The sequence below is a fragment of the Mobula hypostoma genome, chromosome X1 (genome assembly GCF_963921235.1).
Source record: "Mobula hypostoma chromosome X1, sMobHyp1.1, whole genome shotgun sequence".
In the NCBI taxonomy this organism is placed as follows: domain Eukaryota; kingdom Metazoa; phylum Chordata; class Chondrichthyes; order Myliobatiformes; family Myliobatidae; genus Mobula; species Mobula hypostoma.
Genome location: NC_086128.1, coordinates 39,589,589 through 39,602,722, shown reverse-complemented (window position 1 = coordinate 39,602,722; position 13,134 = coordinate 39,589,589). Strand labels below are relative to the sequence as shown.

The 13,134-nt window shown below is 38.4% G+C and overlaps 1 protein-coding gene across 2 annotated transcripts in view; it reads left to right on the top strand.

The window, feature by feature from the left end:
• LOC134340611 (MAGUK p55 subfamily member 3-like) overlaps positions 1–13,134 on the top strand; it is a 78,304-nt gene that overhangs the window by 25,433 nt on the left and 39,737 nt on the right. For both annotated transcript variants that reach the window (XM_063038054.1, XM_063038053.1), the window contains exons 3-8: positions 1,954–2,072; positions 2,460–2,537; positions 5,716–5,796; positions 7,872–8,009; positions 10,248–10,329; positions 13,031–13,116. In XM_063038054.1, coding sequence (XP_062894124.1) covers positions 1,954–2,072; positions 2,460–2,537; positions 5,716–5,796; positions 7,872–8,009; positions 10,248–10,329; positions 13,031–13,116 — 584 coding nt within the window. The remainder of the gene's footprint in view (positions 1–1,953; positions 2,073–2,459; positions 2,538–5,715; positions 5,797–7,871; positions 8,010–10,247; positions 10,330–13,030; positions 13,117–13,134) is intronic.

Genomic DNA, 13,134 nt, shown 5'->3' with positions numbered 1-13,134 from the left:
ATAAATAATGGATAATCCACTTTAATAATATTGATTGAAAACTAAATGTTGGGTGTAAAACAAGGGTATCAGTGCCACTTTTAAGAGATTCAGTCTGTGGTGAAAAATTGTAGACATTTTATCACACTAGATCCCAAATTTCTCATATTTAAGAAATATTATCTCATGTTCTTCTTAGCATTAATGATGTTATTGTCGCTGATTTTTTTGCGAGGGAGTGGATTGAGGGTTTGATGTTACCATCACTTTTTTTTTGCAAGGGAGGGGGTTGGGGCTTTGGGGTTTTTGATATTCCAGCTGCCATTTTCTATGTGGGTGATCTGTTAGTTATTTTGTGCGAGGGAGGGAGTGGGGGTTTTGACGTTTGTGAGTTTTGCTTTGTTTTCTTTTTTGTTACGGGAAGAGTTCATCTTTTCTTTCAACAAAGCCAATGGGTTTTTCTGTATTTCATGGCTAACTAGAGAAGACAAATATCAGAGTTGTATTGTTGAGCCTTTGAACCTTTATTAAAGGATATTATTTATAATAATAAATTAGTTAATTCCTCTCTGGCAATCCCACAGGATTGAGGGTGTCTTGCTTTGCCTAAGGACTTAGGCCAATGTGAGAAATGCAGACTCTTTCACTGTTAGGGGCAGGAGATATCTGTTAGGGTAGGTATGTGAGCAGTCTGGAAAGTAGTGCTCCCCTTCCAATGTTTATACTCGGACTCAGTCTGCTCTGTTGCATGGCCATTTTGAAGGAATATAGGCCAGTTTGTCCCAAGAGTCAATTGGAATGTTGTACCTTTTCAAGGAAGCTTTGAACATATATTTCCTCCATCTGCCTATTAATATCTTTCTGTAATATGGCTTAGAATATAGTGCCTGTTTTTGGAGTTTCATGTCAGACATGTAAATGCCATGGCCTGCTCAACTTAGTCATCTGAATGCAGTTAGGGCCTTAATGCAGACACTGATGTTAGTTCATTCATCCATTCACTGAAGGAGTGCACAGTAAATTTCGGTTCATTTATAGTAAAATGTAAAATGAAATTACAATGGAAGTGTTCTTTGATTGAAGGTCTTCGTTAAAGTCTATCCACTCTTTTGGGCAGCTCTTCTTTATGTTAGAAGTCGAATTTATAATTATTGATGTGCTAATGTGAATTCTGCACAAATAATGTTGTTGGTATCTTTCCAAATCTTTAAGGTGCCTACTGTAGTCGGTCCAAGTCCCAGAAATTTATAGGTGAAGGATCACTGCTACCTAGTAGACCACAGGTTTTGTCCCAGATCTGAGGTCTTGATCTCCAAGTACCCTTTTCTCAATCTACCAAAGCTGTGCTGGCACATTGAGGTTCAAAGTGGATTGCATGTCTCATTATAGAGAGGTGGTTCCTGAGATACAAGAAGTGGGTCATGTTTTCCAGAGTTTTACTGTGAACGCTTATTGTCAGAAGTATTGAAATTATTGGCTGGTTGGTAGAGATTTTTTGTATTACAGATGTTAAATATGAGGCCCATCCTCCCAAGTGCTTCAGTGAATGAGTCAAGGATGTTTTGGAGCTCGGTCTCCGAGCATGTTAAAGCCACAGAGGTTTAATCGCTGAGGGACAAGATCTAATTCGGTGAAACAAAGATTGACTTAAAGTGGTGGCAAGTGTACATTTTCGATTCTGAGCAAAAGCAAATGTTCCTAAATGCTTAATGGAAAAGGATCAAGAATCCAAGACAGAAACAATAATTCAATAACTCCGCAGGTCTCTTAATGGTACTTACTATGACAGTTCCATGGCACTTAATTGTGGTCTTTTCTCTGACAATCCCACAGTCTATTATTATAGTGTTTTCTATGACAATCACATAGTGTATTATTGTAATGTTTTCTAGGACAATTTCATAATATATATAGTTGTGCTGTTTACGACAACAATGCAATAGGGAATTATTATTACAGTATTTTTTGTTGCAGGATTACATGAGGTGCTAGCTCTTTTGACTGCACAGCTAAGGCCGGATGCGAATCTCACAGCGGAAATTGGCTTCCTTACCGAAGTCTTTAGCGAAAATAGTTTTAACTCACTTATAAAGGTACAGTATTGCAATGCAGATGCATGAAGCATTCACATTTACTGCAATATATAGAATCCCTTCCTAGACCTGGCCTCAGAAGGTCATCAGTTAAAATGCAATTTGCAGGAATAAATGGAAACCACATTAAAGAGATTGAGTGGACTTGACTGAAAGATTACTGCAGAATAATATTGCTGGCCACATGTTGTGAATTGATCCATAGTAACCATAGAATTGGATAGCTTGCAGTCTCGCACTTGAGCATGACAAAATGTCAGTTCTTTACACAGAAGATAAATCAAATATTAACTTCCACAGCCTGGTTGCTTCTGAATCTCTTTGTGTAAGTGTAGAATTCGCAGGAAAGAGCAAAACTGGGGTTAACAGTTTTCATTTGTATTACAGATTCATCAGAAACTTCAGCAGTACATCCGGCAAAGTCCATTGCCTGCTATACACAGCGCAGCAGCTTTAGCTGAGAAGGTGAGTAGCTATAGTCAGAGGCCTAGGTAGCTTCGAACAAAGTTGTCTCTCCTCAAGGTCAGGCATTGATTACATTGAAAAATAGTTCGACTGTAAGTAACTTTAAGATCAGTGGAAAAGATCATTTTTAATGCTGGAAAGTAACATTTCTCTGCACTGAAGTAAAAACAGAATACTGGAAGTAGGATGTCAGGCAGCATCTGCGGAAAGAGAAACTGAAAAATAATCTGAATTATCAACTCTGTTTCCATTTCTACAGATGCTGCCTGATGACATTTGCAGCATTTTCTGGTCTATTTTAACTTCTGCATTTGTTTATTGATTTTCCAATTCTCCATATTGTTATTTACCTGTGATCAGCGGGGTGACAATAAACCTGATGCTGGCAGTTTAGGGGGATATGAGATGAACCATTCAGTAATTGGATGCCAGGATGGAAGAAACCTTTGAACACTGCCTTACTGTTTTGTTCTCTTTATGCACTATTTATTTATTTTTATATATTTCTTATCGTAACTCCTAGTAATCTTTTATGTGCTATATCACTGCCGCAAAACAACAAAGTTCATGACATACGTCAGTGACAGTAAACCTGATTCTGGTTCTAATTCCCTCCCACTCAGCCTGTGCATTTCTGATATCACCCTCTGGGTGTAAACGTTTTTCTTCATATCCCCTCCAAACCCTCTTACCTTTACCCTAATCATTGAAAAGCAGGGACTCTCACAACATTCAAAAATTATTGTAATATGCACTTGATTCACCTTCAATAACTTAACTGCTATGCTACTGTTCCCATGGTGAAGGTTAAAAATGAAATATTCTAAAATACTATACTATAGGCGTCCGTTAGTCTCGTGAGACCATGGATTTGCGCCTTTGGAAGGTTTCCAGGGCTCAGGCCTGGGCAAGGTTGTATGGAAGACCAGCAGTTGCCCATGCTACTAGTCTCCCCTCTCCACGCCACCGATGTTGTCCAAGGGAAGGGCATTAGGACCCATACACTTGGCACCAGTGTCATCGCAGAGCAATGTGTGGTAAAATAGACATTGAAATAAGCAGCCATTCAGTAATCTAGCTAAAGATTAGCCAAACAAGCCACCAACAAACTATATATTCTTCTGAAGACTAAATCGATGGGCTCCACTTTTGGCAAGTGCAATTAAGTGACTCGGTAAGTGACACTGTGATGGGTGCACAGGCATCAATGATTTATGATTTATATTTATAATTACACTGCTTATATTGAGCTAATTAATGTAAGGTCAATGTTTGCATTATAGCTGGGCTGTTGATTATTCTCTCGGGAAAACTGTCTTAGTTATTTTTGTCATAAGCAAAATTAGTATCATAAATTACTTTTCTTAAAACTATACAGTTTAGCTCATTCACTATAAACTTCATAATGCTATTGTTTTTATGCTCGTTATTAATTTTAATATAATCAGTTTTGATTTAAAAAATTAAGAATATGCCAATTAAAGATATTAACAAACCAAGGAAATTATGTAACCATTAAATACTTATTAGTTAATATTAAGATCAAAAGCTGTAAAATCCCGCAATTCCATTATAGCTGATGGCTATTAGACCAGGAATCTAGTAGGAAGCCACTAGCAGAATTACAAGCAAATTTTCCTCTTGTTGAGAAATTTTGACGATTAAATTGAGTGATAAGTCAAATCAACAATTAATAAGAGAGAAAAATGCAGTTGCTGATGGATGGGGCTGGTTCTTGCCATTGTCTAAACCTATCCTGTGCAGAAGTTTCTTCAAACTTTGATTCATTCAGAAGTTTAAATCTGTAGCAAGCCTGTGATGGGGTATCATAATATTTAGTAATGCTGAGACTAAGAGAATTGGCTGGTTGGATTCAATCACTTTTTATTTTGGTTTTAAATAAGCTTTGTGTACATTGTACCAGTGGATGATATATCAAAATCAGAGACTAAAATGGGCCTGACTTCATCAGGGGAGGCAATCATAGTTCTGTAGCATCTCTCCTTTTATGTGTGCATTTTCCTGGATGATCTGCTTTGTTTTCTTCTAAGCATTTCCTTCAGATTGGAGAAAAAGTTTAAATTTTTATCCGTATAGTTTAGACAGCTATGGTTAAGATAAGAAGAGAGACTAGCATGATGATATAGGGAGCATACTTTCCCTATCCTACTGATACCTCCTTCGATCATATTGTTTTCTCTGGACTATCTCCATCCTTACAGGGACAGTTGCTTAATTTCTGTTTGTTACTTTTATGTTAAGTAAAATTCTACTAGATATCACACGGAAGTCAAAAGTTCCTTCTGGGTTTTCGTAAGAAGACCAAATAAGTTTTCCCATTTACTCAGCCAACTTTGTACACTACAGCTTGAGCAGAGATCACGTCAAGCTCAAAAAAAGTAATATTCTTTTAAAAATTACAAGCTAGAATCTGCATGAGGTGATGAGTGATAGATCAGAACCCTTATCTGTACTCCTTGTCACCTTCAGTTTCTAAGAGTAATGCTGAATATAAACTGTTTGAAGGGTGGATAAAGAACAGTTTCATTTTAGCTTGTACGTACATCAGCAAGACTGCAGTGTGACTATGTGTGATTCAATGAAACTGAAAGATGGGTGAAGACTAAAAAGTCAAAATCTAGAAGTTGTGATTAGGCATCACTTAAGAATTAAATAATATATACGTAACATTATTCATGATAACTAAAACTTTACCTTAGATCCATGTTTCTGATTATCTGTAAATTTCCATTCAAAACTAACTTAGAATTTTTACCCTGTATTGCATTCTGCTTGACCCTGTTTGACCTCTACACACAAACATCACTATCTGTTTATATTACTACTTTCATAGATTTGCAACTGGTTACACCCATAAAGAATGAACAAGTGTACTGAAATTGCTATGTACTGATGATTTGTGACGCCTTTCAATGTGTACCATAGCTGGAGTCATTGTAATGTTGTGTCACTTCCAGGCCTATAATGTATGTTGGGCCTTTACTAAGTATGGTCCTAAATGTGACCAACGAATGACTTTGCAGAGAATCACTGCATCCCTGATTCATTTTGTATTAAGATTAATGACTTTTAGGATGCATTCCTAAAATTCGGCTATAAAGTGGTATAGAAATTGCATGATGCTCTGTCATAGACTTATTTTTAAAACTCCTTTTAGATAACGGAGGAGCTGCAAAGTGGACCAAACAACAGTGACATAAGAGAATTGATACATTTACTGGCCAAACCACACCTTCAGGTAAGAATCATGTGTAATGCAGAAGCAACACATTCTATATTTCAATTAAAACACATCCATTTCAACTTTGGACTTTCAATCTGGCATCTTGCACTTTAATGCAATTAGTTCCTTGTAGAATCCTAGGGGTATACTCAAATCACAGGCGTATGCAAAAACAAAAGGTTAGAAATTAGGAGGGAGCAACTGTGGCTCAAAGATCTGAAGCAAGTTGTTAGCTAAGAAGCTGCAGCTTTAAAAATAGCTTTTCTTTCCATGTCTTTGCCAATGGCATTCCCTCAACACCAGCAGTGAAAGTTATGGAAGTACACCTCTAGAAAGTAATGAATAATAAGTTTGAAATCAGCTCTAAAGGTAAACATAACGACCTACCCAAGATTGAAGCCTATGAATTCACTGGGTAACAGAAGGACTGTAACATGGTTTCTGCTACTTAAAGAGCCACTACAGTTGCTAGAGGAGTTTTTGTGAATTTAGTTAGAGCATCTCTTATCTGACTAAACAAAAGGAGCTAGCAACCTCCTCAGTGCTTATTCCTCTTATAGGCTACCACAATCACCTATAAATATTGGTGCCCTGCAAACAATTATTCCTATAGACTGCCTGTAAATATTTAGAAATCAATAGATGCTGAAAACAATTGTGTCTTGAAATTAGCCCCAGAGTTCCCTGCTCCCTTATTGTCACATCTTCTTGACATCCTCATTCACAATTATTGTCTTTTTTCAGACTGATGATTCAGTTCTCTTAGGTTGGTTTTAACTTCACTGATCTTTGTAGCTGTGTAAGCAAATAATGTGGGCCCAGAAACCTGTAGCTGATTCTACAGGCATAAATAGTAGAGGGAAATGTTACCCATGTAAAACTCTAACAGGTAGTACTTACTTCACAATATGCTGTATTATCTGCTAACAATAGGTGAGGGGTTAGATGGAGTCAAAGGACAAACACTGCTGAAATAAGGAACTCATACATACATAAGCTCTGTTTGCAACTTATCATCAGTTCTGAGTTAGAAGCTAAAAATAAAAAGTCAACATGCTAGAAACATTCAACAGACCAGGTAGCATCCACAGAAACAGAGGCAAAGCTAATACTCCAGGATAGCCACCACTAACCATAAAAGGTGGAGGGGCTGGTGAGATCACCTTTCACAAAAATGAACATTTGTTAGAAGGTTTGCAATCAGAAGCCATTTAAATACCAATATACCAAGTATATATCACATAGTTTGGCTGGTATGGTACAGGTTGGTTGACCAACTCAAATGGGTGTTTTCCCATTTGTTCAAATAATCATGAAAGTTTTAGGTCCAAATTGTGTTTATGGTCAGATAATGACCAAAAGCCTGTACTTAGTTGATTTTTTGGACTGCAAACTGTTTTTAATGTTTAGTGATAACCATTCTGGATGAAGAACATAAGAGAAAGGAGTTGGAGTAGTGCATTTACCCTGCTGATGTAACATTCTCACAAATCGACATTCCTGTCCAGGCACTTTAGGTGTCTTTCCTTTAGGGAAAAAATGCCATGAAGGGCAAACTTCCTGCTCACTTCTCGGTAAATGCAGCATTTGTAACTCTCTGCCTCTCTCTTACACATCGCTCAGACACACAAAACCACATACAAACATTGCAGCGCGATTCTACGGTTTGTATCCGTAATTTGAACCCCAAGAACTCAAATCAAGCAATTATTAATCACCCAATGATACCTGAGAGGAGGGTCCAATTACAGAGTTGGAGCTATTCTATGCTATCCATTGTAATCATACGACTAATCTACTTCATCTTTAGATCTTTTACAATAAGTATCATTGCTGATTGTCAGTGATCACCATCAGACTGATCCCCAATATATTAAATGTTTAATGGATGGGACACAATCAATGTAATTTAGTCAACTCAATCAATAATTTCAGATTCTGAAATGAAAGTGCTAATAGCATTTATAAAAACTGTAAAATATTTGGAAGAGTTTGTTCACTTCGTGATCTCCAAGTGTGGAACACATTGATGAGGATCTAGAGATGCTGCTGTATCTGATACAAAAGCAAATTTTGTTGAATATTCACAGGCTGTACTCTCAGCACATGATACGATTGCACGCAAGGCCTTTGGTCCAGTTCTACCACCAATGCCAGATGATCTGGAAGTTGAGGATGAGGAGGAATCGATGAAGATTGTCCACCTTGTGAAAAACAAAGAACCATTGGTATTCAGAATTAATATTTAAAATTTGATTTGACATAAGTTGTTTGAATTCAATCCCAGGATATGGACGTGGCTGGTTACGACCAGCCTTGCCTGCCATCCATCAACTGGGAGGAGGGGGGATCGTTGCTTTGCTGCTGCTTATGTGTGGGTGGGGAGAGCTGAGGGGGGCTTTGGAGTTCTAACATTTAACTGTCATTCATTCTTTGGGGCACTTCTCTGTTTTTGTGGATGGTTGCGAAGAAAAAGCATTTCAGGATGTATATTGTATACAGTACATTTCTCTGACATTAAATGTACCTTTGAAACCTTTGAAACATTGGTGGCACTGTCGTCGCATTTCCTTCCCTGAGGGGAGATGAATGAACTATTCATTCAAACTTGGGTTTTAATGACAATCAGATACAAAATTAACTAACAACAGCTTATTTGAGTAAATTTCTTTATACAAGTAGGTTGTTTTAAAATGCAATTAAAATCCAAGCCCAGAATAAATGTTCACAATAACTTTGGATCTATATCTTGGAAAATAAAATTCATGAAGACTGGTGCAAACCAGCACATTACTATTCCCATCCCATCAAATTTATCCTGTTACTTTTTCATGTCACAGTAGCTTCCACTATATTCTGCAACAAATCTGGATGAAAGATCATGCTGAATAATTAACTATACTTAATAATTCAACTGTAATAATTTATATCAATGTTTAATGCATCTGAAAGTGCAGATGGAAGATAACAGATGTGAATGATATACTAAATAAGAACATTATTGCATTTTACCTTGAGAAAGCTGTCCTTAAAAAGAAGCCAAAATAGTACAGTTTTAATTCAATGGAGTGATTAAAAACCTGCAGTTTAAAATGTCATTACACTTGACATAGCTAAGCATTGATTTGGACAACTTTTTTCCTGAAAGGCTAATGTAATAGGGAGCATGGGAATTGGATGTGTGAAAAATTGGTTCAAGAAAATGAAGGCTTACTTTCTCAAACACGAGGAAATCTGCAGATGCTGGAAATTCAAGCAACACACATCTTTCTCATGGGCAGTTTGTAGAGCTGCTACCTCACGGCGCCAGAGACCTGGATTGGATCTTGACCTTGGGTACTCTCTGTGTGGAGTTTGCATGTTCTCCCTGTGACCACGTGGGTGGTCCAGCTTCCTCCCACATCCCAAAGCCATATGGGTTGATATGCTAATCAGCTCTTGTAAATCATTCCCAGTGTGCAGGTAAACGGTTAAATCTAGGGGGAGTGTTAATGAGAGTAAAATGAGATTAGTTTAGAATTAGTGTTGATGGTTGGCATGAGTTTGTTGGGCCGAAGGGCCTGTATCCATGCTGTATCTTTCTATGACTCTGTATGATACATAGAACATTGAAATGGTTGAAACCATCTTTTTTTTCCTTAAGGAAGTTCCAAAGCAAAACTCTTTCATAGCAGACTAGGATAACAATTAAATTAACAGCAATCAGTACACACTGCAGTACAGATTGCTTACATTTTAATTGCATTTAATTGGACTGAGGACAGGTTAACTGCTTCTAACTAAAAGCATTAAGAACTCTGCCATGGACGGTTCCAAACCTGGCTGCAAAAGGAGGAGGATAGGGCATGGAGCTAGCAACCTCATCCCATTAAAAACCCAGAGCCACAGAAATGCCAACAGAAGCTCCAATTATGTCAACCCTGGGAAAGGAAGAATTTGGAAGAATTTTCACCTTGAAGACATATGAAATCATGTGGTGAAAGTGGAAGCCATAGGGCCAATCAGCCTTCAGCCCAGGACAGAGGACTCTGATGAGCTGCTGCCGGTGGCATATGCCCCAGTAGGGGTGATGGGCTTAAGAAGGAGAAGAGCATTGAGCATTATCAAAGAATGGCATAAAACTGAGACTAAAGTGGTTATTTTTTGTGGTAATGTGTTAAAATATAATTATATTTGATGATATTCTTTTGAAAGATCTTAATATTCTGATAGATGTTAATGCTTAAAGCACTGTATGATATTGATGGTTTAAGGTTAAATTTTAAATTTCTTTGCTCAGACCTTCAACTTAATAAACACATTTACCCATTGGCAGAATAAGTTCTTTGTACCTGTCATGCCACATTGTGGCTACACTAGGGCAATGATTAGCTGATAGAAAGAAATATAGGAATGAGTAAAACAAGATAAAATGCCAGAACAAACTTCAACCCTTGTCGTTTAAAGCAACTATTTTTCAACAACAGGGGGCGACAATTAGGAAGAGTGAGCAAACAGGTGCGATTGTTGTGGCTCGGATCATGCGAGGAGGAGCAGCAGACCGTAGTGGTATGTTTTTTCTCACTGTAATGACGGTTGCTATTCTCCTTCGGCAAATATCAGTAGAATAGTACAGCAAAGAAGGATGCCATTTGGCCCGACTTACCCGAACTGGCACTTTGGAAGAGCTGTCCAATTTGTGCAACTTATCTCTATAAGTGCTTCCCCTTCAAGCTTTTAACCAACTTCTCTTTGGTTACTTGCCACTATTAGAGAATGGTGCTCTGTAAATACAGAACCAAGGGAAGGGTTTGTGTTTCTTTTACCTTCCCAGCTCTTTCACCATGATCACATGATATCCTTGATGCAAATCCAGGAGAGTGGAGCAGAAGATTCTCTGGCAGCTTGAAACAAGATAACTGAGGATGTGACTGGGAGTGTGGAATATGTCCATGTTATTTAGGGCCAGGACATGCCAATGCAGATGAATGGAAAGTATTACCCATAGCATTTAGCCAAGGAAACACTTGAGCTTAAGCGAAGGTGGAGCCGACTTAAGGGATTACTCAGTCCATGGGCAATATTTAACGTACCATAATACTAGAACGTTTACCACGTGTCAGAAAAGCAGGAGTACCATCCTGTTGCATTGGATTTGGTATTTGTTATTGTACAAAATTCCAACTACTTTCCTATTAACTGTTTTTCCATCCTCAGAGAGAAGATGTCTTCACCTTTCCATTCTCTAAATTCTCCCTTCCTCCAGTCATTGCTCATCACTTTTGCCTTGGCCTTCATCTCATGATCTCCAGCTTCTTTTCACTTGCTTCCTTGTTTCTCTACAAACTTTGCACTTTCTTCCTCTCTAGGTCAGGGAGACTGATAGTTGTAGAACAAAAAAATCCTCATTTTGCCTTTGATAAATTCCACGTATTCTACCAACTTAAAAGTGATCTTCACCAGCATTGAAACTAATGCCCAATAATAATAACCAAATATGGTTATTTGGAGCTTTATCATAGTCATTTTGACTAATTGACAGCAATTCTTTTTATAGTGCAGAATTTTAGTTGCTGTTGTTTATAACACACTGCTTTTGATTAATTTATAAAGGTCATAGGCAGTAACTGGAAGTGTATTATTGAACTAAAAGAGCAGTATTGAAGAATTTTATACCCTTTTTTGTTTTCTAATCTTTAAATGCCAGGGATGTTTGCACAGTTCGCAGTATAGAGATCAAACTCAAACCCCTTGACTAAGTTGCTAGTTTTCACATGTGAGTTGGCACAGTGACTGTTAGTAAGTATGTTGGACAGTTTCATAGCTGTGCCTAAAATTATACACACAAAAGTTAGAGGAACAGCACCTCATATTGCATGTGGGTAGTCTCCAACCTGGTGTAATGAACGTCAAATTTTCAACCTCCCCGTAACTGCTCCCACTTTGTCGCTTTTCCCAAATATCTTTCTTTCTGTCTCCTCTAAATCCAACTGACCTCCATCACCCTGTGTCTTCTGCCTCTGCATCCCCCTGTCACACACTCCTTCTACCAATTCCCTTCCCACTTCCTTCTTCAAGCTTCATCATCCTCTCCAATCAGATTCCATCATCTTCCACACTTTGTCATTTCCACCTATCACCTTCAACCTTCTGAGATCATTCCCGCTTTCTCCCCCTCTCATTTGCCGATCACTTGACAAGGCATGCTCCATCCCTTCCCTCCATCTTTATAGACCAACTATCTTCTCCCTTTCTGTTAAGAGTCTCATCCTAAAACATCGACTGTCCGTTTCCCTCCATAGATGCTGCCTGAATCGCTAAATTTGGTGCTTTTTGTGTTGCTCCATTCTCTATTTGCAGGCTCTTGTAGAATCATGCTTTCTGTCATTAAGAGAGCCCTAGAATAAGATAAGACAGAATCAAAAAAAACTTTATTTATCCTGAAGAAAATTGTTGCCCGGTTGTTCAGTCAGAAATCTATACTTTAAAATACAAAATGTAAGCATTGAGGTACGAAAAAGATGCAAAACGTGCATTAAAAAGTGGTAGTGCTAAATACAGATGTGCTATGAAACCATGTACAAGTGAGGAGGAGTTGTAGTCTTATAGCCACAGAGAGAAAGGATCTCCTGTGGCGTTGCATGGTGCACCTCGGTGGAATCAGTCTGTTACTAAAGGTGCTCCTCTGTTTGTCATGGAGGGGGTGAGAGGGATTGTCCATAACGCTCCGTAGCTTCTACAGCATCCTCCTCTCAGACACAACCACCAGGGAATCTGGTTCCACCCCCCAGACCAGAACCAGCCTTCCTGATGAGCTTATTAATCTTCTTGGCATTAGTTGCTCTCATTCTGCTGCCCCTGCAGACTACAGCATAGAGTAGAATGCTGGCCATTACTCAGTCGTAGAACATCTGCAGCATAGTACTGTAGATGTTGAATGATCGGAGCCTCATCAGGAAGTACAGTCAGCTCTGTCCCTTCTTGTACACAGCCCCTGTATTTTTAGTCCAGTCCAGTTTATTGAGTTGTATCTGAAGTCCGAGGTAGACAGTGCATAGGAAGGGGGACAGGACAGTCCCCTGAGGTGCCCCTGTGCTGCTAACCACAGTCTTTGATACACAGCTTGATTGAATATCTCCTCACTCCTCCTTCATTACCATTCCCTGGAACCAGTTTGTTTAACACAGGGAGGGAACTACTGATTCTGGGTGCCAAGGATTGTCTCTAATTTTTACAAAGATGGTCAATTATTTTGATTTTGTTTCTACAGGTTTAGTGCATGTTGGAGATGAACTGAGAGAAGTTAATGACATTCCAGTTGAGCACAAGCCACCAGAAGAAATCAGTCAAATACTGGTAGATAATTTCTCTTTG